The following is a 27,411-nucleotide window of genomic DNA, read 5'->3' on the forward strand; positions in this document are numbered from 1 at the left end:
GAAGCCTGGCTCTGATCAGCTCTGCAGCCCACATCCCAGGAAAAGCAATTGGAGAATGAAGATGTGTGATCTACAAAAAAAAAAAAAAAAAGGGTTTGGAGACACGGCAGCTGGCTCACACCTGCATGGAGGAGCCGTGCCCACCTACCTGGATGGCCCCAGTGGAGGCACAAGGCCAGTGGGGAGACACATGGGCTTCTCAGTTAAGCTCCTCATGCAGGATGTTCTAAGAGTCAGAGCTGTCCCAGCATAGCAGAGGCAGCCCCAGGGTGTGGAGGCCCCAGACCAGAGGCCAGTGTTCCCCAGAAACCACCTTCATGGTTTGACACATCTGTCCAACACCTGTCATCTCAGTAGCCCTACCAGAAATGAGGCATCATTTGCTATGGTTATAAAAATAAATCTTACGAAGACAAAACATTACATTCCAGCAAAGGGTGCTCAGCTAGGAGGCCTACTCTCTTTTGTCAAATAAAAGAGATTAGCAAGTGTTAGTCAGGCATTAAAGGCATATTAGCAGGGAAAAAAAAAAATTTCCTCAATATGTTGAGAACTGAAATAAAATTCGAAAGATCTTCCTTTTTCTCCTTCTGAAATTCAGCTGCACCACCTAAAATCATCTTGGAAAACACTAGACCTAATAGTCTCAGTGCCCTTCCACATGCCTGCGTCCCCTCTCTGAAGCTAAGCGGCCCCGGTTCCCTCAAGCATTGCTTGGAAGGTTCCGAGCTCTCTCAGCCTTCAACACCGGGACTCGGCCGTGGATCAGCACTGGTTTGCTTCAGTCCTGGTTTGAGCAGCACCCAGAGAACTGAGCCATAACTGAGCTGGAATGTTATCCTCCCACCAACACATCCCCCACCACGTCCGCTCTCCTGCAGCCCCTCCTTCGTGGGTGGTCGCCGTGCCTGCCCTTCCCTGATCCGTTGGTGCTTTGGGACCGACTGCATGACATCTACCCAACGAGGCAGTTTTGGATCAGTGGAAGAAACAACTTTCCCACTTAGTAAGAATTCAAAAATAATAGTTCAAAACCAGATTAGGATGGCCCTGTGTGACATTGCCTTCCTACCCAGGAAGTCCCAAGCAGAATCTATCAGGGAGGTGATTCCAACTGCCAAAGTTCCACCAGGAGCTACCAAGCAGGGCCCCCACTCTGAAATCCGGGCTTCCCTAACACAACATGCGAAGACAGGAGAGAACAAGCCAGGGTGTGCCACGGCGGAAGAGCACCGGAGTCCTGCAGGTTTCATGTCTAGGCTCTGCCCTGTGAAGTAGGTAAGATGTCCCCAGTTTCCAAAAGATAAAAATGATGCTCAGAGAGGTTAAAGAAGTCATCTGGGTCACTCAGTCGGTCAGCAGAGCCAGGATTCCAAGTCAGTCCTAGCTGACGCCAAAGTCCAGGTGCGTTCTATTACACTGCCCAGGCCACAGGAAGAACTGAGAAAAGCAAAAGGCCACCAGTTGATGGCAGTCTTGAAGGCTAGGATAAGTGGTTTTGATTTAATACAGAAGATCCGAAAAAGGACACACCTTTTTTGATGAGAGGAGTTATTTTTTAATCTTGAGCTCAATTAATAATTAACAAATGAGAACAAAAAAAAACAAGGGGAAATACATGAAATAACAAATAAGGAGGAATAAATGACAGGTAGGGCCCTTGAGAAGTACAGATGCAACCTAGAAAGCAGCTTCCTGAGAAGTCCAGAATGAGCCCACAAGGAGCAACGGGGACAAGGACACCTGCTTCTCAAACCAGCTTTATGGAAGGTGCATTCACAGTTCCTCAAAGGGGAAAGGTGGAAAGCTTCATTACTCACATCCTACAACAGACTGCCAGGCGCGATAACCGCTTGCCACCGGGGAATTCACCGTTTCAGGATGTTTTTCATTTGCTCACAGGGTTATTGGAAGTTACTGTGATGGATTCAACCAGCTTATCAATAATTAATTCACACACGGAGCTTATCAAACAGCTTCTAAGCCCTTTAGCTTCCGTGTAAACGCACATACCCACAAACACACATGGCTTTCACAAACAGAACTTCTCCCAGAAAATGACAAAGCAAGTAGCGATAGCATTCTCCACGGTCACAGCTGAGCATGGAGGTGAGGTGACACGTTTGTCAAAGCTGTGAAGAGGGTCCTTGATACCATCGCTGCTACAGAGTCCACATGTTTCGAGCCACAAGACATGCTTTGGAAGTATGCGATGTGTTTGGGAAAGAACTCCTGTCTGCTTCCAAATATCGGATTAAAGATCATGAAGTTCCAGTGACACCTGAGTGCTTTTTTGAAATCGTGCAGAATCGCAGCCCACACAATAGAGCCCATGGCAGTGGGAAACATTTGGAAATTTTATTTTAGGCGCTATTATATATAAGGAAGGGTCTGTAGTGAGAGTTCTGAGAGCTTATGAATATTTATTATAGTACATTCTTGAAAACAACAAAAAAAATTAAGTCCAGTATAAATGGGGAACAGATTTATAAGAGTCAGTCATATGTTTACATTATGCAAATTGCATTTAGAGACCTATAACCAGAATACTGTTAAATGCCTAAAAGGGGGTAGAGGAGTGGCTGATATTTGGACATTTTCTTAAAATGAGCAAACAATATTTTTAGAGTTTTTGACAATCTGTGCACCGAGGGGTTCCTTCTTGTTACTTTCACTAACATGTAACATCTTGTTACTTTCACTAACCTGATAGTGGAGTCACAAACTCAAGACAATATCAAAGGCCTGAGGTTGTCACAGCGTCTTTGTTCACGGCAGTCAAGGCTCTGCCGGATGGAGAGATGAGACACCCCGAACCTTGACCGGAAAGTTTTCACACAAATCTCAGCCACCTCCAGCCCTGAAGCAATGAGGAGGCTTTGCCAACATTCCAAAAATTCTCTGACAATTAACTAGGCACACCTGTGTTTCACATGCAGCAAAAAGAGAGGCATTATGGACATGCTGAATACCTTGCCCCAGAGATGCCACCTTGGGCTTTGTGATACCAATTGAGCAGGGTGTCCTTTGAGTACAAACCTGAGAACGACAAGCAAGTGACAGGCAAAAGTCTGTCTCTAAGGCAGAGGGAGAGCTGAAGCAGGCACCCCTTTGCAAATGTAGTTAAAGGCTCATAACTCCATGTCACATCATTTAAGGTTTATTATTATTATTTATTATTTACTATTAGGAAATAATAATTTTTTTCTTTGTTTAGAGACAGGGTCTCGCTCTGTCACTCAGGCTAGAGTGCAATGGCATGATCAACCCTCACTGTAACCTCGAATTCCTGGGCTCAAGCAGTTCTCCCCCCTAGCCTCCTGAGTAGCTGGGACCACAGATGCCCCGCTAATTTTCTTTTCTTTTAAGAAATGAGGTCTCACTATCTTGCCCAGGCTGGTCTCCAAGCAATCCTCCCACCTCAGCCTCCCAAAGTGCTGGGATTTTAGGCATGAGCCACCACCGCACCCAGCCTATTATTATTTCTTATTATAGTCATTGAAAGAAATCTGTAAAACACAGTCTAATCAAGGAAAAAATTTCCAAATAGGTTTAAACTGAAATTGAGAGCCCCAACCGGTCAGAAACGAGTTTCTTCACCCCAATCACTGATGTCCTTGGCTCAGGGGGGACTGGAGGGCTGCAACCCTGACATCGCGCTGCCCACTGCCAAGGCCCGCAGACCCCCGCAGATGCAACTGACATGGCCATGCCTCTTCTCCAGAGGACTCACTCGAGGAGCTGAAGGCCTGTCACAAATGGTCTCTTCACAATGCAGAGGAAGAATAAGTGAGTTACAGTTTACATATACTTCATCACCAGAAAGAAAAACCCCACCCAACTGTCATCCTGCAAAAAATCCTCTACCATGCCCCAGCTGTGCGACCGTAGCCATGTAACTTGACCACTCAGAGACCTCATGTCCTCATCCGTATGCAAGGGATGAGAATGGTCCCTTGGCTTCACAGGGCTGCAGTGGGGCTCCAACAATAGTACCCCACCCAGTGCACGCACCTCTGGGCACAGCTGTTAATAAGAACGGCAAGTGCCACCCTCAAAAGCAGCTCTGAGTACTGCCATTGTGGGCAAGAGTGTCTTTAATACAGAAATCAATCTCTGTGTCAATAAAGAGAAATACTAACGCACTACTGGATCCCTAAAAGCTAAAAATAAACCAGTTCTGCCTTGATGTTCTTCTAAGCTCAGGCTACGGGCACAACCGTCATTTCCTGGGTATTTGATTCCATCTGTTGCATACGATGAAATCAAGACCCCTGTTTTTAAAATCCACTGGTAACTACCAACCTGTCTTCGTGTCCTGGGGATTAACCAAAACCAGTATCTTATGCTGAGGTTCATCACGGTACACAGTGCAAAAGCAAACAGATGAAGCTTCAAGTTTAACCTGAAAAAATAATTTAAAAAAACCATTTTGTTCTTCCATGATAATAAGGGCACAGGAAATCACTTAACGATTTAGCACTAATTAGCACAGTACGCATTAAAAGAACACTGCTGCACAGACATTACTGTGACAGGACACAGGCAACACAAAGATGGAAACCTTACCCATTCTGACACCTACTCCGCCAACCCAAAGCCCTTCGGATCTCCGTTCCTTACACTCGCTACCGCAGCAGCCTTCTCCATCCTAATCCTACGAAAGCAAAGGGCCACATACTCACCTCAAGCCCATGCCTGCCAAATTGACCTCATTTGTCCTCCCAGGGTCCTGGTGGACACTCTATGGACACAGCCCAGGACGTGCCTGCCTCCACCCGAGATCCAACTCAGCCTGCCTGCTGCCCTGGCTCGTCCCGGCAAGCAGTCTCAAGAAATGCACATCTTCTCCGTGTCCTATAGGTCCAGCCCCAGCTCCTGTCAGCCCGGGGACAGAGAAGCTCAACTCTAGGTGCCTGATTGTTATATGAGAGAGGAACCATGGTCTCTAACGCTGGGATGTCCCAGAGCCTTCTCTCAAGCACCCACATCCAAAGCCCCCTCAGTGGCCATCAAACCCACCGATCCCAGATTCCAAAGCAAAAGTTCAACATGTTCCAGTGCAAAGTCTGTTTTGAAAACCAAGGAGGGTATAAGAAAATTAGAAAAGAATGTGTGGACTGAACTAGGCAGGCAGGTTGCTTGTAAAAGTTTACAGCAGGCCTCCACTGTTTTGGAGAACTATTTCGTGACAAATCATGAGACCCATGAAGGTCTTGGTGCCACCGGTCTTCTGCGTCACTATAATGAAGGGGCCCCGAGCTGGCCCTCCCAAAGAGGTTACACGAGGCACGGTCCACCGAGGAGCTGGCTGTTACAAGGCCATTAAACCCAATATTTACAAAGCATTTCACTGACATGGAAAGATGCTTATTGTAGACAACATTGTACTCAGAGAGTGATCTCACCTATGTTTAAAAAGTATGCAAAAAATGTTTCTGGTGGTTAATGGTGGATGAATCTATTTTCTCTATCCTTGGTTATAGTTCTTAAATATTATGCAATGAGCATGTACTGTTTTGTAACCAGAAAAATCAATAAGCATTATTGTATGTTAAATGTGACAGGACAATTTCAAGATTGGAAAAAGAGTTAATTATGAAAAGACAAGACTTTTGGGAGGACCAGAGCGATATGACATGATATATCCTCAAATCACTTCCTTATCTTTCTTTTTGTTTTGAAAAACTTCTCTGGAGTCAAAAAGAAAAGTTAAACCTGCTAAAAGCAATGAGGAGGTCCAAATATCATTCCAAATTGACTATTTCAGTATCCTCATGGTAGGACACTGCTCCCATTTCTTAACTGCTAGCATGGTAGGAAACCAAACAATTGCTTTCATGAAACTTTCTTTTTTTAGAAAGGGGAGAGGCAAAGAGATGTAAAGTCATTTCGGCATTTCTATCGCATTAAAACAACTTAATTTTAGTATCTGTCTTATTTTATTATGCTTTTGCTAATAAGACTAAAATTATTCAAATTATTCACTCACTGAGCATACTACATATTGAGGGAAAGGTTGAAAGTAGTGTAATCCATAAATATGTGTGAAATAAAAGCAGGCGGCTGAAGCTGCATGTACAGTACTTCAGTGCTAACTCTTGCATTTTGCCCCCTTCTCAGATGCCCTGGCACCCCCACACTCCACCCAATCCTGGCCCTCCCCCCGGGCTGGGCTCACTAAGACCCAGCCTCAACAGGCTCTTCTGCTTTAACAGCCACTAGGGGGCGCCGGAAGCGTGTGCGGACTGCGACCTCCCTCTGCAGATGAACAGCCTGGATGTCACTCGTGGGAACTGGATTCTTCCGAGAGTGACTGCAAACTACCATCTCCAAATCTCAAGGAAGCCACACTATAAACTGTACAAGCCATTGTTTTCATTAACTCTGGAACAACTTCAGTACAGGGAAATAAAACCCTGTCTTCCTCAACTAACTGTGCACACCAGATAGCAACGATTTCTGGTATGAGTAAAATCTTATACGTACGAAACAAGAAAAGTTTGTCACTTTCAATAGATCAGCCTCCAATGTGAAAGAAAGGTGACTGATGTAGGTACTGCCCAAGATTCACATGTTCTTTTTACTTACTGTAGGGAGGGGGAAAAAGGTCTTAAAAGCGACACAGCTTTAAAATTTCACCCACAATCCCACTGTCCTAACAAATAAATAAATCTCTCTGTTCCTTTCCCATCCTTATTCACAATGAATAGAATCTTATCAGGCCAAAAATTACCATCAATATAACTCCATCGCAAATCACAAAATTGTAGAATTGAATCAAACCTAGAGACCAAAGACCAACCCTTCCAAATGGGGAAACTGAGTCCCAGCCAGGCATTACACACAGTATCTCATTTAATCCTCATAATGACACTACAAGGTAGATGTTGTTATTGTCTCAGTTTTAAAGGTGAGAATACCAAGACCAAAAAGGTTAAGACACCAGCCCAAGGTCACACTGCTAGTAAGTAGGTGCTAGACGTGGCATTCACACAGCCTCTCACTCACTGCCTGGCAGAACTGGACTCGCACTCAGAACTTCAGAATCCCAATCCAGGATTCCTTCAGCCTCTCCAGATGAGCTTATTCTAGTATTCAGTCCAGAAATTGTTTTGTAAAACTCTATAAAACTCTTTCAACAGCATTCCACTCTCTAAATTAGATTTTCCAGAGCTCTCCACTAAGAAAGATCGTGCATACCTGCTCCCCAGTGGGAAGAGAGAAAATCTCTGATGAGGTTCGAGCTCCTTCCCTGAGTGAGGCGTAGTAAGCCAGAGCTGCTTCCTGATGCCCCTCGGGGTCATCTTCCAAAACATCCACTGGGTAAATGCCTGCGAGGGGTGGGGAGGCAAGAAATGATATTAGTTTTACTCTTTCGTTAAAGGAAAGTCATTTATTTCTTGAAGATTAAAAAAAAATAAAAAACAAATTGAACACTTGCTCTATAAATTATGCTCAACTGTTTCCAAAAAACGAAAAGGAAAAAAAGCACAGCAGGAGGCACCAGAGAAAACAGATGACATTCCCAACCCCAAGGACATGACATGTGAGCCCTCTTAGATTGTCTCAGAAACTTCCTTTCATACACCCAAACTACCGGATGATTTCCTGAGTACTCTCAGTAGAGTCAGCACAGTAGCCACATTGACAAGTGGGAACCTTGAGCACTGAGAAGAGCTGGTTAGGACCTGATAACTTTGCCAAAAATCCAGCTTGAGCTGTCATTACCTTGCAAGCTTACACTCGCAGTTCAGGTCCATAAGGCTGTGCCGATTCTGCCCCTTTCATCACTACTCTTTTGAAAGAGACCGTAAGTGCCCTGGTTAGTAGGAATTGTGAACTGTGTGTCCACACGTAGATACGCTATTGTGCATGTCCATTTGCAAGTTCGCAGACTCTCCCTCAGCATCTCTTTCGTATCACCACACTTTTGGAGGAAAATTATATCCTTGAATAATCTTACACATTGATAGCATCTAATTTCAGCTTAGAAGTGGCACTCGGTTTTCCCCTCTGCGGTGACCAAAGCTGCTGGCTGACATCTGGCTGGCATGTCCCCAGGCAAGAAGGGGGCTCTACCCCTGTTCTGTGGACCCCACCTCTGCCTCTAACTCACCTCTGAGCCTCCTTTAAGGGAACTGTCTGCTCCTCTTCCCCCTCGTCCTCATGCACCTTCACCTCCCTCTCCTCAAGAAAGGGATGTCTGCACATAAACACCCACTTTCGGCCCCCCGGGACATCCCCTGCCCACCCTTGTCTCGGAAGCGCTGTCCCTCCTGCCAGCTGCTTTTCAGGAAACAGAAGCCACAGATAGCAGCAAAAAGTTTCAAGTCTTCAGTCCACCAAGTCTGCCCAGGATGAATTTCACTGCTCGATTAGCTCCTGGGGGGCAGGCTCCTAGCTCTGGGGGATGTCTAGAGCGGCCTTTGCAGAAGCCCCTCCCCTTCCCCCTCACTCCCATGGTGAAAATGTCACGGGCACACACACTGCTAAATAGCTGAGTAAAGACATTCTTCCACCATTCCATTCTTTAAAGTATTTGAGTGCAATTCATACACACAAAAAAATTGCTATCACAAATGCACTGATACAAATGTTTCAAATAAAAGACACGAAGAAGTGACAGGCCATTTAGTGTGGCCAGTCAATGACGAACTCTGGGATGTGTCTAAAAGTGGCCGTGCACCTCTACATAACCAAGATGTTCTGCGGCAGAAGGCGCACATTTGGGGGTGCGGGGATGAGTATGTGTCCTCTCCACACATGCGCACTCACTCAAGAAGCTCACGCTCCTCACCACAATGAGCCAAGAAGCCCCTAGCCCCCAGCCTGAACCTACAGGCCTTCCCCCCTTCTCACCGGGCCTACAGGGTGGGCAGGAGCCCAGTGGATCCAAGGTGGCATCCTAGCTTCTTACTCAGGGACCACTTCAAATGTGCCTCCAAGACCAAATTCAACCTGCACCCCCTCCCTGCCATCGCGCCGACGTTCATCCCTAACGTAGCTCAGGGCGGAGGCACCTCTCGCAGCCTTTGCCCTGCCTTCTCCGTCCATCCGCCCTTCACCCGCTACCCAGTAAAATAACAGCAGCCGCAGATGTTCCGTGGGCTCCAGATGTCAAGAGGATGCAAGTGCTCCACACCCTTATCTCACTACATCCGGCCTCTCACTTACAGATGAGGAAACTGAGGCCTCAAGAGGAGAATGTGTGGCTACTAAGTGGCAGCACCGCAGCATGAACCCAGGTCGGTCTGATTTCAAAATCTGTGTAAGCCACTCAGATTATGTGAGTGGCCCAATCTAAACAGTTCCCTCTGCCAAGCCTCGAAGGCCAGCTACAATCCCAACTCCCCTCCGCTCCAGCATCCAAGTGCTTCCGAGCTCCCTGCTCCCGGCTCCTTCTACCTCTCCCCACTCAGGGCCCATCTCAAACGCAGCTGGCACCCTGGGAGCCTTCCTTGAGCCCCAAAAGGCAAGAACAAGGACTCTGGAGGCCACTGGGTCCTGTGTTCGAATCCCAGCTTGGCCTGGTACAGGAATGAGCACGCGCTTGCCACCTGCTCTGTCCTGCATGGCCCCGAAACTCACAGCTCAACTGTCTTCCAGAGCGGTCACCCCTCACCCCAACTCGACAACAGTGAGAGGCGCTGGGGCATGTTGAGTACCACACAGCTTCCCTCCTGTCCCCAGCCCACCACGAAGACCCCCTCCTATGCCTTTCCCACACTTAGTAGATTTGGGTTGTTCAGCTGAGCTCTCTGTTGAAACTGCTATTCCTTTCATCCAGGTGGGCAAGTGGATACCCACAGGTAGGAAAAAAGATTTGGTAAATGTTCAAACAAATTAAGAAAAACAAACTGGAGAGAGCGCCGCTGCCACCCTGGGGCCCCGACGCATGCCGCACGCTCCTCCCACGGAAACCAACTCCAAAGCCACCTTCCTCAACACACCCCAGCAACACCAGCTACGGGGCACATGGAGATCCAACGGCAAATTTCACTCTCCACTGCTGGCCCTGTGTTTTGGGAAAGATGTTTGTCAGATCTGGACCATCAGTCCACTGCAGTGAGGTGGCGTGTTTCACAGAAGAGCCCCCTGGAGAGGTGACCTCGGCCCCTTGCGAATTCCCCTCCTGCCAGGGGAGTGGGAGGACACTGTGGTCATCTGGGTTTGCAGGGAGGGGGCATCTCGCCCAAGGCCACCAGGCCAGAGGCCTGGCTGCTGTGGGGGCCCAGGGAGGCTCCTGCCTGGTCCGCGAGGCTGCCAAGGGTTGCCTGGCACCGTTTCTGGTTGCATGTGGTCAGGAGAAATGCAATGAATGTGTTTTGCTCCTTCCACACCATGAAATCATTTCCCCTGCAGGTTATGCTGCTATGGCTGTCAGACCCCCTCAGAGAACTCAGTGGGCTGTGTCCCAGGACACTCGCTGCCCCAGGGCACTAGTGCCTGGCCTCCCCAAGGGGCCACGGGGGCGGGTGGGTGCTTGGGGGTCTTCTCAGCACCCAAGCTGCCAGAATCAGCAGACTCAGCCAGGCCCGGTGCTCCTGAGAGTGGGGGCTGTGTCGTGCCCACCGCTGGGGACCAGGGTCTTGGGGCCACATTAACTAACCCTCCTGGACCACAGCAAACCAGAGCAGATCCTAACGCACACAAAATAATGTGGCATCCACGCTTGGCTCCTAAAAGATCTGAAGCAGGACACAGACTCCTGTACCCCAGGAAGTAGAGCCACCAGGCAAGCACCAGGGCAGCCCCACAACCCAGGCTGGGGGACAGGGGACTGTGACTCCGCAGCATTTGCGATTTGAATTAGTTCTTTCTCTTGCCTCTGAGGGAAACTTTCTGATCGGAAAAGCTGGGCAGCTTCCCTCTTACGCAGAAAATATTTGGGTTAGCTTTCTGGAAAACAGGGGCGGGGGCATGAAAATTACGAGTTGCTTAAGGTAGGAGAGGGGAGGGGCGGCCCGTGCCCACCAGGAAGGAAGATCCCTTCCTGCAACCCAGGAGGAAGGCGTAAGCCCCTCCCCAACCCAAAAAGAAGGGAGACCCCTCCCCAACCCAGGAGCAAGGAAGACCCTCTCCTCAATCCGAAGAGGAAGACAGCCCTCTCACAACCCAGAAGGAACACACACACACACACACACACACACCCCCCGCCCCAAGAGGAAGGAAGCCCCTTTTTCCGCCCAGAGCCCCACGCCCCCGCAAAACCACAAGGCCAAGGCCGTGCCTTGGGAAGTAAACAAGTCTGGGGCGTTTCATGCAGCACTGGAGGCCCAGCCAGGCGGCCACACTCGCTCCCGCTCCGCTGCTGATGGGAGACAGGCTAGGGCACCCGCTTCCAGATGTGAAACGCTAACAGGCTTTAATGGCTTGAACTGAACAGGAAATATTTTTCCAAAGCCAAAAGAATGTAATCTTTTCAGTACAATGTAAAATGCTTTTATGAAAAAGGCACACAGTTGAAACGATAATTCACTGCAGACTGTAAAGAAATTGAAGTCCCCCAGCAAACCCTGAAGTTAAGAATTCCCTTTAAGCATATGGTGGCGTAGTCCTACCTTAAAAACAAAAATAAAGATACATCTTTGAAAGGTGGTCTAATAACCTAACAGAGGACAATCAACTATCAAACAGAATGTAAGAGAAATAAATTCACAACACAACTACCCTCTGTTTAATTAAAACACGTGTGGCCTAACTTGTTATCTCCGAGTTCCTCCTCAGCCTTGCGAAAGTTCCCGAGCGGACAGGAGTGCGAGCTTCCCCTGCTTCCTCAAGAAGAGACAATACCAGGTGCCTCCCACTATCAAGACAGAAGAAACTAATTTCTGCTATCAATCTGCTGCGTGAGAAACAGAAAAAGCCAATAGAGCAGCTTCACAGCCACTTTTGTTATCAGTCCCCTGAAACAGAGCGGGGGGGGGGGGGGGGGGGGGGAGCCATTTCTACCCTTTAAAAGCACCAAACAACTTTCCTCAAAGCCCCACATTTCCTTCCTCCCTCTGTGAGTTGTGTCCCATCAGCCACCACCATTCATGTTCAAGGCCCTTCCCAGCACTTTCCAATCCTTCCTATGTAAACAGCAATGCCAATTAATGAAGACCTTGAAAGGGATCAATGCTTTGCACTTAATCACTGATGCAGTATCACTTGCAGAATATTCTCTCCAAAGATTACTTTACCATAAAGATTAGGAAAATTCTTTCATTTTTAACAAAGTGTAATTTTTCTCATATGGAACTATTTTTATGAGAAACATGAACAAAGATATTTTAAATTTTACTAGCCCTGCTGTTAGGAACTTGGACTTTACTGAAAGCCATTATCTGGCAGCAACTCCAGGCTATTATGTCATTGGAAAAGCTGGCTGTAATCACTTGATGTTTTTTAGTAATGTGGGTTGTCATTCTTCAATTACAGTAAGAACAATTCTTGCTCAGGATAATGTGAAAAAAAAATTTTAAGGTTACAAAATTATAAAGTAGTATTCAACTCTTGTTTTTAAAAAATGGTTAAGAGTAAATAAAGCTTATACAGAATATTTTATTTTTGTTTTTATTTTTCACATTTCACTGTTTTTTTTTTTCTTCACATATCAATTTTCTTTTAAAAAGAACTTATCATAAAAGGAATCCTTATTAGAGAAGAAATCCTCCAACTGGTGCTAAATGACGAATTCCAGGCTCAGCAGAGAACACAAAGACTAGTTTCTAACCAGAGAACAGAAGGCACCAGAGAAGACGGAAGCATGGGGCAAGAAGTCTCTATAGGGGTCGAACCCAGGTGTTCCCCACACCCACGTCAGTGGGGCAGTACCTAAAGGGAAGAAAGTTCCAAATGCCACCTGAACTGCTCAGAATTCAGAACCAGAAATTCATCAGGGGCCCTGATTTCTAATGAGGCGTGTGCTTCACTGCACAGCCCAGTCCTCAGAGCTGTGCGTCCTTGAGCTGTGTGTCCTTAAGCTGCGCGCTTTAAGAAAACTCAGTATTCACAAACACAAACTTCATCCTGAGCCTCCAAAGCATTCACCACAGGATCCTTTAAAACTGAGGGCTACTTTTAACTGAAATTATGATTAATTAAAAAAAAAAAAAAGAGGGCTGTTGCATTCAGTAAGGACTACGCACGGCTGCATGAAGCAGTGCCTGGCATTTAGTTCATATCAAAGCATCTGAGGTTTGTGCACACATCGCTACAACTTTACTGATAGCACGCTGGCGTTTTCCCAAGTGCATTCTGCAGAATGCTAGCTCCACAAGATATGTTTGTGATAGGCTCGTGAAAGAGGGGTTATGATGCCAAAAGTTTAGAAAACGGTGGCATGCTGCACCTATCCGAAATCAAGGGTTTTTATTAATAGAAATCCTGCAGCAACAGAATTTATCAGCTCAGCATTTATTTCCCGAATGTATTTAACTAGGGACCTCTTGTCCCTAATCACTAACTGACAGATGACAAAACACACCTTGGAGAAGGGTGCCTTGAAATAATATCAGTGTGGAAGGACACATCACTGCAAGACAGACAGCAAATAGGCAAGTGCCTGGAGCTCAAGGTCAGCGCATGAGAACCCACGGCCAGGAAAGCCGGCCAAGGTGTCAACAGAGCAACCCTCTACATACAGGAGCGGAGAACAGAAGGTAAGGCAAATAAACACTTGGGTATTTTTGTTGTTTTTGAAGAGCATCTGATTGCCAAAATATTCTTAGCAAAGAATCTTAAAAAAAAAAAAGTTGGAAGACAGAATGTAAAATATGTTAGAATTTGTTGAGCAGATGAGCAAAATTGTCAGGGAATGAGGAGGCGCTGCGGAAGGTCTGCCGGTGGTGGCAGTGAGGGTTTTATTACCCGGTAATTGACAGGCAGCCTGTTGCTCTGTTATCACATATTTAGTATTGGCCAACTTGCAACTTGTCATTGCCTTGGCTGAGAATAAAACACTTGCCCTAAATCTAAGATGGTAAAATATGCAGATGACTTTCTGTGCCACCCACACAAAAGTTTATGTAATCCTAATTGCTTTTAATATGAAGGTCTTATAATCTGAGCATTGGCGCCTCTTACTTTTAGGCACCTTCACGAGGATAAAACTATTATTTCCCCCTGAATCATTCTAAAGGATATGAGGTAGGACTAAAACACACTGTTCCTTTTGCATTCAAAGAGGTGTCACATTAGGGGACAAATGTGTCTCCACATATGAGGCAGACAGGAGGAAATAATATCTCAAATACCTGCTTCCTTACCAATGATAGCCAAAGAGAGGTCCTCACCTTGACACAACTGCAGGAAGCTCAGGCTTTCCTCACCCCTGACCGCGAGCCACCCTGTCCCATGTGGTCACCATTAAGGTTCCCTATTTGTCTAACCTTTACCAGGAGGGAACGGGGATTTGGCACATGCACAGGACAACACGGAAAGCCCAACGCTTCGTATCCTGAATTTAACTGCCCAGGAACTTGTAAAAATACCAAGCCCCAGTGTCAATAATACCACAACAACATGTGGTGGCCCTGAAGCTGGTGGGAAAATGCCATGGTAGAGCAGTTGTCCAGCATGGACCCAGAGCCCTGAACCACACAGCACACGCGGGAAGAAAAATAACCCCTCGTCGCTGTAATGCGTTTACCCATTAGGCAAAGAATAACATTTCTCAGAACTTACCCCAAAATTGTGGCTGTTAATGGACTTTTAAAACTTTCATCCAAAAATTACATCCCTGTATATTCATTTATTACATTTCAAACAATAAAACGTCTGAAGAGGAAAAAATAATGGGTTTCTATCTGGCAGGCCTGGCTCTGTGCAGAGCAATGAAGGGAGCTGAAAACACCTTGGTCCTTGTCTACACAACCTGGTTCTGGATTAAGCTGGTTTAAGTACTCACACTATTTAAGCACTTAGACTCATCCCCCAGATCTGCTGCAATCAATGAATGGAGTTAAATGGGTTTATCTTAAAGCTAGATGATGATTTACTTACAGAAAATGCAGTCACTTACAAATAATTGGAAATGTATTGAGATAACCACATTTTTACAAGGGCACTGGACTCATTTGTATAAAACTGAAAAGTCGGTGAAGAATTACAGGCAGAATACTAATATTTGCATCAAGGTTGATACCAACTCAGTTTTAAATTGAAGAAATAGTAAAGAAATGTAACATTCTGCCTTCTGCAGATAAACAATAGTTCTAAAGTACTCATTGGGAGAAAAAGTACAGTACTATAAAAAATAGTGATATGTTCTCAGATTAAAACGTACTGTTTTAAACCTCACATTTGCATAGAGTTCTCCAGTTTACAAAGGGCTTTCACATATCCTGGCCTGTTACGTCAGCCCTATGAAGGCAGTATAACACCAAGCACTAACCCCATTCTTCGGATGTGGAAACAGAGGTTAAAAACAGAAAGTTAATTAGTAATGGGACTGGGACTCAAACCCAGACCTTGAGATTTCCAGCAGAGTCTTTACTGACTCTGCCTACTTACTAATTTCTACTGTGCCAACCACACACTGCAAATGGCGGCTAGAGCTCCACACAGCACTGGTGAAAATACCACTGAACTTGTACACCCATGTTCACAGCAGCATTATGCACGAGAGCCCCAAGACAGAAGCAACCCAAGTGTCCATACTGCATGATTCCACTTACATGCAGTACCTATAACAGGCAAATTCACAGAGACAGGAAGTTGAATAGGGGTTACCAGGGGCTCGGGGGAAGGAAGAGTGTTTTTAATGAATGCAGAGTCTTGTTTAATGAATGCAGAGTTTCTGTTTGGGATGATAAAGAAGTCCTGGAAATGGGTGATAGTGAAAGTTGAACAACAATGTGAATGTACTTAATGCCACTGAGCTATACACTTTAAATGGTTAAACGGTAAATTTTATGTTATGTATATTTTAACACAATATGTAAAATTAGAAAAACACTGAAAATCTGGTCCCTGCCTTCAGGAGTTTTGTTTTATATGGAAAACATGATACATACCTATAATTATTTTATTAAATAGATTGTTTTTACTGTGGTAAAATGCACATAACAAAGTTTACCATTTTAACCATTTTTAAGTATATAGTTTTGTGGCATTGAGTACATTCACATGTTGTGCAATGATCACACCATCCATCTCCAGAACTGTTTCATCTCACCCACTAAAATTCTGTATTCCCCATTCCAGACACTAACCACCCCCACCCCAAGCCCCTGGCAACCACCGTGCTACTTTCTGACTCTATCAATTTTATTATTCTAAGTACTTCATATAAGTGGAATCAGTCTTTTTGCATATATCAGAATTTTCTTTCTTTTTAAGGCTGAGTAATACTACATTATATGTATGTGCCACGTTTTACTTGTCCACTCACCCGTCCAAAAACATCTAGGATGTTTCCACCTCTTGGTTATTGTGAACGATGCTGCTATGAACATGGGTGTACACATCTGTTCGAAGTCCTGCTTTCAATTCTTTTGCGTACGTGTCCAGAAGCAGGATTGCTAGATCATATAGTAAGTCTACGTTTAATTTTTGAGAAAACACCATATCATTTTCCACAGCAACTACACCTGTGAAATGCCCATCAGCAATGCACAAGGATTCCAATTTCCCCACATCCTCAGCAACACTTGTTATTTTCTGTTTTTTGATTGTTGTGGTTTCATCATAGCCACCCTAATGGGCGTTGGTGGTATCATTGTGGTTTTGATTTGCATTTCTCTCACGACTAGTGATGTTGAGCATCTTTTCATGTGCTTATTGGCCATGTGTACATCTTCTTTGGAGAAATATCTATGCAAGTTCTTTGCTTATATAGTCGTAATTTTTAACATCAACTTTGAAAAACTTGCAAGTAGAAAGTTAGACATTTATGCAGAAGGGGATAAATGCCAAAGCTGGTGTGTGTGTTTACTGCTCCCTCTAGAATACGCTGCACTAGGAAACAGAATCAGAAGCAACACAGAGTTCAGGCAAGCAGTGGTGACCCCTGGGACGAGTGATGGCAGCGAAGATGGCGAGAGACAGAGAGACACAGCAGACTTGAGCCAGGTTTTGGCAATGGACATGGCAGAACTTGCTGCTAACTGGATGTGCAGGGTGAGGGCCCCGGCTGACCGTCTACTTTAACCCCTCCCCTCCATAGAAGTCAACAGAATTCAACTGGCAGCTTTCCAATTGTGACAGCCTTAGACTGTTTCCAATGTTAGTTTATAAATCTGTTAAGATCCTGGCCTGCCCAAAGGATTAAACTGATGAACATTCCAACAGAAGAGTAAGATGTACATTACTCCAAAATACTAAATATTATTTTTAAGGTATTATAAACAGAGTGAGTATGAAAAGACAGATGAAACACCCACAGAAGGATGGCTTTCATATGCTAGACCGAGGCCTGGGGAACCCAGAGAACAGTCCTATGACTTTCCTCAACATTAGGCCACACAGGTGTGTGGGCTTGAGGTCAAGTGTATAAGCTTTGAGGTCATTCAGACCTGATTTCAAAAATCTCTGGACATAGGATGAAACAAACTGCCATGAAAGAGTCAGCACAAAATGCAGAATCAGAGCCACAAAGACTGCAGATATTGAAATTATTCAGTATAGAAGATAATGATATTAAATATGTTTAAAGAAATTTTAATAAGGAACTTAAAGGGCCAAGATTTTTCAATTTGCCTAATACGATTCTAGGGGGAAAGAATGTAGAACTTCTAGAAATGAATGTTTTAAATAGCTGATGAACTGGAAAATATATCTAAAGAAATTATCCAGAAAGACACAGAGATGGAAAACTTGAAGGCAAATTAAGAAAGATGGAAAACAGAATGATGAGGTCCAGTAAAAATCTAACTGAAGTTCCAGAGAGAGAAAACAGAATAAGGAAGAGTCAAGATTTGAAGAAATAATCCTTGAAATTTTTCCAGAGTTAATAAAAGACACCTACCCTCAGACCCTGGAATCCCTAAAGCAGGAAAAATAAAAGAAAAAATCCTACCTAAACACACTGTAGTCAAATTGCAAAACAACAAACACAAAAAGATGACTATAAAAGGAACCAGAAGAAAAGGACAGATCCTTCCAAAATAATGGCACTTGGATTGACAGCTGCCTTCTCAACAGCAAGTATGGAAGCCAGGAAACAATGGAATTTTTAAAGTGCTAAAGAAAAATAACTTTCATCCTCCAGCTAGCAAACTTCCAAGAATGAAGCAAAGTAAAGAAATATTTGGAAAAACAACACCCATGGGAGTTTGCTACCAGCAGATCACCCCTAAAGTTGTTTCTAAAGGATACCCACACATCAGGGGAAAGGAAAATGACCCCACGAAGAAAAGGTGATAATCAAGAAGGAATGGGAGCAAAAACATATAAATAAACACATGGATAAAATCTAAGCCAATGCTGAGTGTACAGAACAAAAACATCTGATTTGAGGAGCTAAAAAAAAAACACATCATAATAGAATTAAGGTGCTGTCTAACAATAGCACATAAATAAGGAAGGGAGTAATTGGAGTGTAGGCATTCTAAAGCCCTTATATTATTCTAGAGAAAGTTTTTTAAATTATTAATTATAGAATAAATTAGAGTGTAACATGCATATTAAGATCGCTAAGTTAACCCTAAAAGAATAGAAACATGGATATTAAATTTCAAAATAGGAGAGAGAAAAAATAGAATTGGGGCAAGGGTGGAGGGGATCTTAATTAATTTAAAAGAAGACAAGAAATTAAAAGAAGATAATCCAAGAATAATCATGTCTAATTGTTATAATTAAAAGCAGATATTTAGCAATAAATAACTAGATTTTTCTTTCACAGAAGGGCAGATTTTGTGTTTTTACCCCAAGTATTTAAAAATATTTTAACAATACTTTTATTTAATATTCATGTATGATGAAAAAACAAATAAATCAATGTCTTTTCCGCAAATAGCTTAAAAAAACTTTTTTTCAATATATTCTTGTAGCCCAAATGTGGGCAGCACACATGCATTGCACAAATCGTTTGTTAGAAAACATAAAAGTCAAAGAAAACAACCAACTGTAATTCACTGAACATTTACACAGCTCTAGCAATACACGCACACACCAAAAATAATCTAAGTACCAGTCGAATAGCATACAACTGGGCAGGGCGCAGTATTGAGAGAAGGAGTTCAACAAAATGCAGACGTCTCCACAAAATCAACTTCTCAGACACTTGCCACTGAATGAAATTATTCAGGGACTTTGATTAGAGTTTATTTCAGCAAAACAAGATGAGGAAATGAACCCAGCTTTTTCTCTGTTAATGGAATTTTCGAGTTGTGGTTATAGACTTGGTTTCCAAGAAAAACACATTTATCTTAATTTCTGCAAGTTGAGGAAACCAAGCGGTCTAGGAGGGTTTGGGCCACAGGATTCTTCCCCCACCCCAACACCCTCACACCCCCCAGGGAACTCCCCTTGTACCCTGGCAAGAGCTCAGCCCAAGCTTCCCCAGGCCTCAGCCTCAGGGCAATTCCTTAAGCCTGTGTGGCTGCCTGCTTTGGAGGAGCAACGCAGCAAAAGGTTTCTTGACATTGGCATTGATTTAAGCAGGTTCCTCTTAGGAGGGAAAGGAAGCCACTGCCTTGGGATATGGAATGTAAAAGGTTTGAAGTGAGAGGCCCTCTAATGGGCCCAAGAACAGGACAGCAAAGAAAGACTGGGATTACAGTGGGGCCGGGGGCCATGCCTGGTTTCACCAGACAGTGGACACTGGATTCACACGGGCTTCATGCCCCACCCCCGCCCAAGCTTGATGACCACGGGGCCTTGGAAAAGCAAACCCACAACTGAGGATGGGCACGCTAAAAGACATGACATTTCTAAACCACGGCTCTTGTGTCCTGATAAGCCTTACTTCAAGGGCCCAGACCTTCAGGTACTACTGACAGTCACTGAACTGCAACTGCTCCTCCCGTCCCCTGGAAACTCTGACTTTAGACGTCACGTGACCCCTGGGGCATCTGACCAAGTGCTTGAATTTTGCCCTGAAGTTTCTCTCTAAACCATAAAACTCTGCCATTTTCTGCAATCCTGTTTGGAACTTCCCAGGGCTGAGCTACAAAATCAGAATATCAAAAGAGCCAGGAGCCAGCCAGCTGATGCCAGAAACCCAGCAAAGGCCAGTCCGCTAGTCACCACAGTGGGTGGGTTTCAACACCTCAGAGCCCACTGCCCTCCCATCACCCAGACCAAGTCCTGACCACCCAGTCACTCACTCTGTCCTGCCAGAATGGCAGGACCCTTGTAGACAGGGTCAGGACACCAGGCTCTCCAGGCCAGCCTCATGTCGTGGAGATCCCCATTTAGCACAAATATAATATATCCCTTGGTGTCTAGAAACGGGGTGAACAAGAACCATCTATAGTGTAGCTACCACTATACGGCAAGGAATTCAACACAAGAGGGGTATACAGACACCCAGGCCATTAGGGGGACCCGCTCTGGACCCAGCCCTCCCAGGAATGGGACCCTTGGAAAGATATTCCAAGAGACGGGCTGCCCAGAGCCCTGGCTGGGGTCACTCTGCCCTGGGGGTGGCAAGCCAGCTTGCTGATACACCCAAGCTGCAGAAAATTCCCTCCAACAATCCCTCCTACTGCCACACAACCAACAAGAGTCTTCAGCAGCACCTAACAAGAAATGCTTCCTCCATTTTCCACGCTCATGGAGCTCCTGCTGTGTGCCAGGCACAGGCAGGGCACTGGGCCAGGAAGATCAGCAAGGACACTGCCCTCAGAGAAAGGACTGTCTGCCTGGGCAGGAAGTAAATGACACCCTTCATGGCCAAGCAGATTTTCAGGAACCACCTCACCCTTTCCCTTCCCACCTCCACCCCCCCCCCCCCCCCGCCCCATGAAGGAATGGAGGCAGTTCAGGGAGTGAGGTGAGTCTGGACATCCAACCCAGCCACCACCCACTGTCCCCAGGCAGCCTCTGCTGAGTCCACCTTTCCCTATGGGACACTTACACACCGTGGCCTAGAGAAGATCCAAAGTGGCTGATGAATATTTCATATTTTTAAAGTTTTATGTTAATATGGGGCCGTCTCTGAAGAAGGGAGCCCTTTAAAAACTGACTCATAAATTATTTCCCTCCTGGGCGTCCACTTTTTCGGGGGAGGGGGGGTGGTCCACTGTGAACCTCAGCCTCACGACATAATCCTTTCCCTGGGGAGTCAGTCCACCACCAACCCCCATTTGAATCCCAACACTGCCACTTACTAGCCAGGTGACGTTAGGCAAGTTATTTCCTCTCTATGCCTCAGCTTCCTCACCAGTGAAATGGGCATGATAATAGCACAGCAGTCCCCTCTTACCCACAGTTTCACTTTCCTCGCTTTTCAGTTATGTGCGGTCAACCGCAGTCTGAAAATATTAAACAGAATGCTCCAGAAATGACCAATTCATAAGTTTTTAATTGCGTGCCTTTCCAAGTAGGGTGATGAATCTTGCACCATCCCACTCCTGCTAAGAGCTTCTATCTGTGAAATAGCGAAGAAGGAAAAAGAAATGCATGCATCGTATGGGCAGGGCGCAGGACTACTGCAGGTTTCAGGGGACCACCGGAAATCTTGGAACGTATTCCCGCGGTTAAGGGGGGACTACTGCATTCACATTTAATATTCATGGTTAAGATCGGTTAAGGTAATGCTTGGAAAGGGCTCAGCAAGATACCTGGCATATAGTTAAGCGCTCCTGAAGGTCAGTTTACTAAACACGTGTTCAAGCCTCCTACACCCAAAAACACAAGGGGAAAGGTCACCTTTTCTCACTTTTACCATCTCCTGAAGCCCAGCCTCCATTCTTTTCTCCTTCCTGCAAACTCTTTAGAAACGGCGGGTATGCCAGCCCCCTCCAGCGTCCCGACCCTCCTCCCGGGTCACTTTAGACCTGCACGTGCCTCAGCTTCCCTCAGCGTCAGGCTCTGCCTGTGGCTTCTTTTCTTTCTCTTTTCCCTTCCTTTGGGGCCATGTCTCAAAACTGGGTCCTCAGCACATCTCCCTCTCAGAGCCATCTGCCTCTATCCTCAGGTCCTCCTCTCCGTTCATGTCCCAAGGGACAGCCTTCCTAGGCTTCCATCTGCTCTGTTGTCCCTCCACTAAGTACCAGAGGTCCCCAGCAGAGCTCAGGCACAGGCACTGGCCTTTCTAGAACTCTCTGCTTGAATTCCTCCTACGCGCTGGAGTTAGTGTTTTTGACCAATTCGCCACATGTCTAACGGGAGGCACGTCCTGAACACTCTGAAATCATTGTCTCCACTGCATCTCATTTCGCCCTCCTGAGAGTCATGTCATGGGCATCACCACTGTCTCTGTCCCCCTCCCAACCCAAGCTTGAGTCACCCTTGGTTTTCCTGCTGCTTGCTAGCTTTCCTGACTATCAGCCCTCTCTGTTTTAGTACCAGTGCAAATTGTCAGAACACCCAACTTTCCAAAATTCAAACACTAATTCAACTTCCTAAATGAAGATCATAAAATATACAATTCTCACAAAGCCTTCAGTTTTGTGTGTAAACAGAAGAGAGGTCGGAACACACGGCCTTCCCCGTTCACCATGGGCCCAGTGGTTGGCTCTTATGCGCACAGGGTCTCACCTAACCCTTACAAGCCAGGTCAAGTCTTTATTTTATAAATAAGGGAAGTCCAAGGTAAAGGATGAGGGCAGTAACAGAACAGGGCTGTGTCTGAGTTTCTTTTTTCTTTCCACTGTACTCCAAGCTGAAATGACAGCAACAGATGGTCTGGTGGAACCTAAGAAGGTCTTCAGCATCAGGGAAATTAAAAACACACACTCTTCGAAATAGAGGGGGTGGGAGGAGAAGAGGAATGTGTGTGTGGCCCTGGGGCATATTCAGAAGACTTGAATTATTGGGGACACCTCTAAAGCCCCTTTGGATTGTATGCCACATCCCCTCCCAGAAACCAGACACATCAATATTGAGAAGCCTCGTGCAGATACAGAGCGTGGCTCCCAGGGGGCTATCCCATGGCTTTTCCCTGTATTTCAGCACTAGAGCTCAGTGGGGACAGGGATACAGCCTCAGCTGAAGGCATCATTCTTAGTTTCATGCTTCCTTGCTAAAGGAAATAGGATTCCCAAGAAGACATGATTTGCCCAAGCCCTTTTTGGAAATGGGCTATCGAAGCATGGGCAACAGTTCAGCTATGCAAAACTCCAATCCATTAGGATCTAGCACATGTGGAAATGATTAATGTGCAACTGCTGTGTGTCATCTGGGCCATCAGTGACCATCAAAGCTGCAGCTAACGTTGAAATAAATACAGGAAAATCCTTCAACTGTTTTAAGCCAACTATACTTTTCCAGAAGATGAAATTACCACTACTTTTCCCATTAAAATGCAAGAAGACTGAGTAGAAAAAGAGATTTCTAAAGCAATAGTTGGGAGGAACCCTCTGACTCATGGAATCACTCCCAGGAGGAGGGGACGCGGGGAACTTCTGGGAGCGTCTCTGTGGAATACCGCTGTGCCCTGAGCCCCTACGTGGGCAAAATCGCCTCCATTTTGCAGATAAGGAAGATGAGATTTTTAAAAGTCAGTCACTGGTTTTCCTTGCGTTGTTCTCCAACGTGTAAACTGGAAACAGCAGTCACTATCCACAGCCATGAAGATTGGCTTTCTAGAAAAAGCCACGGGGAACAAAAATCAAAAAAGAAATAGTATCTGCCTCTCCAAAACAAAAGAACCCTTTCTCAATCTTAGACCAACTGAAACGTTCACAAGGAATGTGACTAATCTGTACAACTGGCTAATAGCTACCTCCTCTCCTTAACTCACCTAAAATCAGGAGGAAAAAGCCTCAAAGTCACAGCTTTTAAACGCAGGTCATAAAAGCAAGTAATCCTCCGCTGCGGCTGCCTTGCGATGAAAAGCAGCGGAGTCTCGCCTGGTACCTTCTACTTTCCTTTACAGAGCTGCGTGGCGGGGCAAGTGGCCGGTCTGCGGTTCAACCGCTTGTGGGGAGGGCCGCCACCTTCGGCCACGGCGCCCTTCTCCCCTCAGGAACCAGGTCCCCACTCCCACCCCCGTCCCCGCAGGAAGAAGGGAAGGGTGCGGGAGGGAAAGCGGCACTCTCTCAGCATCCAACGCCCCTGCTCCTGCTCCCATCCAAACACGCCTTCCTCTCCGGCTGGCAGAAAGCCCTGTGGCGTTTTATTCCACGTGCCTTCGGGTTCAGAAGTTACACCCGCCTTCCCTGGTTCTCCCGACAGACGCCGGGCATAGCACCACCTGGGGCTCGGGGGCGCGCTCCAGGATCGGAACTGGCACGCAGCCAGGGCCCCCGCCACCCTCCCCGGCCATGCCCCCGCAGGTCGCCCACCGGTCGCCCACCGGCTGCGCGGGGCCCGGGGCAGAAGCGGTGCCCGCCATACCCCGAGCTGCGGCACTGACTTCCCCCCAACTGTGTGTTTCCCATTTCTCAGGCAGGGCCCCCGAGGTTCTGGGAAAGCAGGGGACTCGCCTACGCTCCCGACCCTGGGGAGCAAGCCCAGGTCAACAGTCTGGGCGCCGGTGGCCCCGGAGACGGCGGGCAGAAGCCGTGACCAAGGCCAGGTGCCGGGTCCCGGCCGCGCGTGGAGTTCGCTCCCCGGATCATTTTCTCCCCTTTCTGGTTTCCCCGGGATTTAAACGGTCCTGGGGATGAGCTTGGGACCCCCGCCCGCCCGCCGCGCGCACTCTGTCCCGGGGCAGCGGCAGGTGCGCAGCTCGAGGCACCCCGGCGCCAACTCGGGGCAAAGTTTCCCTGGCCGAGGCGCGCTGTTTACCGGCTGGTTTTGCACCGTCGCGGCCCCGAGCTTTCGAGCGGGCCAAGCCATTGAAACCCGAGACGCTGGGAGGGGCCGGCGCGGCAGGCGGCGAGAGGCCCGAGGCCCTGGGCCAGGCTGGCTGCGGCTCCCCTTACCTGCAGCTCCGCGGGGGCCCTCCGCCTCCATGCTCTCGCTCAGGCCGCGCTGCGCCCTGTCCTTGGGGCTGTCCCGATCCCCCTCTGGTCCTTCTACCTCGGAGCCTACTCCCCCATGACCTCCCCCGGGGCTGCCCCCGCCCTGCCGCCTCCCTCCCATCCCCCTAGGCTCTACCCATCCCCGTCCCCTCCCTCGGGGCAGCCTCCCTCCCCCTCTCCCTCAGCCGGGGCTGCCCCTGTCACCACCTTCCCCCAAGCTGCGCCAGCTCCCAGCCCTCTCCCCTAGGGTCATCGCGGGGCAGACTTCCCACAGCCAACCCCAGGCTCTCTAAACAGTTTGCAAACACCTTTGGCTCCACCTGCCCGCTTGCTCTGCCACCCTCAGGAATATTTATTATTTCCCTTTATTTTGGGGGAGAAGAAACTGTTCACGCCCCGCATGCACCTACACACATCCTTGCCAGTGCCCCTGGGTCTGGACTGGGCACCATCCGACCCCCTCCCACGCCCCTTCTCACTTCCTTCTTTTATTTCTACTTCTATGAAGGAGAATCGTTTGCATTAACCCTTTTTGAAAACTTACATAATTGAAAAATAGCTCAAAGAAATGAACAGCACTCATAACACAGGGCATCCAGTAACTTTTTTTTACCTATTTCAAAGCCTTTCCAGTTTTTTTCCTGACAACTGTAATATGCCCACTTTTGCTGATACCTAACACTTTTATTTATTAAATATTCAAGCTGATATTCACTTGAAATAGAAAAATTCAATGGCAGGCCATTTTTCTCCAGTATTTCTTCTTGGCCTGTTTCAAGGTGTTATCTGTGGGATGTGGGACACAGGAGTGGTTTTATTAATGAAATGCCAACAGGTTAGGAACCCAGGGGCCTCCACCATTTCTGCCTCTTCTTCCCCGGTTGGCAGCTCTGAAGCTTGCCCTTCTGGACTGGCCCCTCAAACTGCTCTGCATCCTGAGCACCTATGGGCCTCTACCCCCAGGGTGGATCTGGGACTCATCTGCACGCCTTATCCCTCCATCCCCACCCCAGCAAAGACCCGCTCAGAGGACCCTCCCAGCTTCTCCCCTCTCTGCAGCCTCGCCTTCACAGCACCTAGCCTGCCGGAAGACCAAGACATAAGAGACAGAGCTGAGCCCAGATGGAGGGCCTTGAAGATCAAGTGTCAAAATAAACAACTAGGTAGGTGGTTCACTCCTGTAATCCTAGTACTTTGGGAGGCCGAGGTGGGAGGATCCCTTGAGCCCAGGAGTTTGAGGTTGCAATGAGCTATGATGGCACCACTGCACTCTAGCCCAGGCAACAGAACGAGATCCTGTCCCAAGATATAAAATAAAAATAAATAAACAGGCTGGGCGAGGTGGTTCACGCCTGTAATCCTAGCACTCTGGGAGGCCGAGGCGGGTGGATCGTTTGAGCTCAGGAGTTCGAGACCAGCCTGAGCAAGAGCGAGACCCCGTCTCTACTAAAAATAGAAAGAAATTATATGAACAACTAAAAATATATTTATATAAAATTAGCCGGGCATGGTGGCTCATGCCTGTAGTCCCAGCTACTCAGGAGACTGAGGCAGGAGGATTGCTTGAGCCCAGGAGTTTGAGGTTGCTGTGAGCTAGGCTGATATCATGGCACTCTAGCCCCGGTAACAGAGCAAGACTCTGTCTCAAAAATAAATAAATAGATAAATAAAATAAATAACTCTTAAGCAGAAGCAAACTAGAAAGGCTGATAGCCACAGGCAAGAACCTCCTTCAACCGGCTTCAGAGTTATCTCTGCCACCTTACATGACCTTTATTTACATTATGGTTTTTAAAATTTCTCCACCCTTGAAATCACCATGACAGTTCTGAAACAACCATATGAAGCATGAAATGGAAGGAAGCCCAATTCTAGGAATTACTACCCAAATTTTTAGTCAAAAACAACCCCTTGGCCTTGAATATTCCTCCCCTGGATTAGTAAGACTACAAAAGATCTAAAACCACTTCCTTTCTGAGCACTGCTCTCTTTCAGAGCCTGCCAGCTCTCCTCCCTGACAGTGTACTTTCACTTTCAATTAAAAACTGTCACTTGCTTGGCTTATGTGGTGTGTGGTGCGTCCTGAAACCGATTTCCTGACGAACACCAAGAACTTGGAAAAACCTCCACTAAGGGGATGGTGACACTTGCATGAGGTGAAAAATGACCCCAGTTCAGCAGCCATCACACACTACTGCAGGGCGCACCCTTGCTGGATCCCAGAGCTGGATGGCCTCCTTAGTGTGACCCTTGGGTCACCTTGTGGAAGTTTGAGATTCTGTTTTCTACAGTAATGAAAACAAAGAGCTCCCTGGATAATGACATTCAGAGCACTTAACTCCTCCAAGCACTGTGTCCTCATGCAGCACATTTATTAGGCTCCTACTATGTGCCCCACTATGCTCCA

General features: G+C 46.7%; 1 protein-coding gene across 1 annotated transcript in view; it reads right to left on the bottom strand.

Moving 5' to 3' along the window:
* Positions 1–25,129, bottom strand: part of LOC138381950 (protein FAM169B-like) — a 75,222-nt gene extending 50,093 nt beyond the window's left edge. The window contains exons 1-2 of the mRNA XM_069466646.1: positions 24,966–25,129; positions 7,204–7,334 (exon numbers count right to left, since the gene is read on the bottom strand). Of these exons, the coding sequence (XP_069322747.1) occupies positions 7,204–7,334; positions 24,966–25,125 (291 nt within the window). The 5' untranslated portion in view covers positions 25,126–25,129. The remainder of the gene's footprint in view (positions 1–7,203; positions 7,335–24,965) is intronic.
* Positions 25,130–27,411: the final 2,282 nt, after the last annotated feature.

The sequence above is a fragment of the Eulemur rufifrons genome, chromosome 3 (genome assembly GCF_041146395.1).
Source record: "Eulemur rufifrons isolate Redbay chromosome 3, OSU_ERuf_1, whole genome shotgun sequence".
NCBI classification, from domain to species: Eukaryota; Metazoa; Chordata; class Mammalia; order Primates; family Lemuridae; genus Eulemur; species Eulemur rufifrons.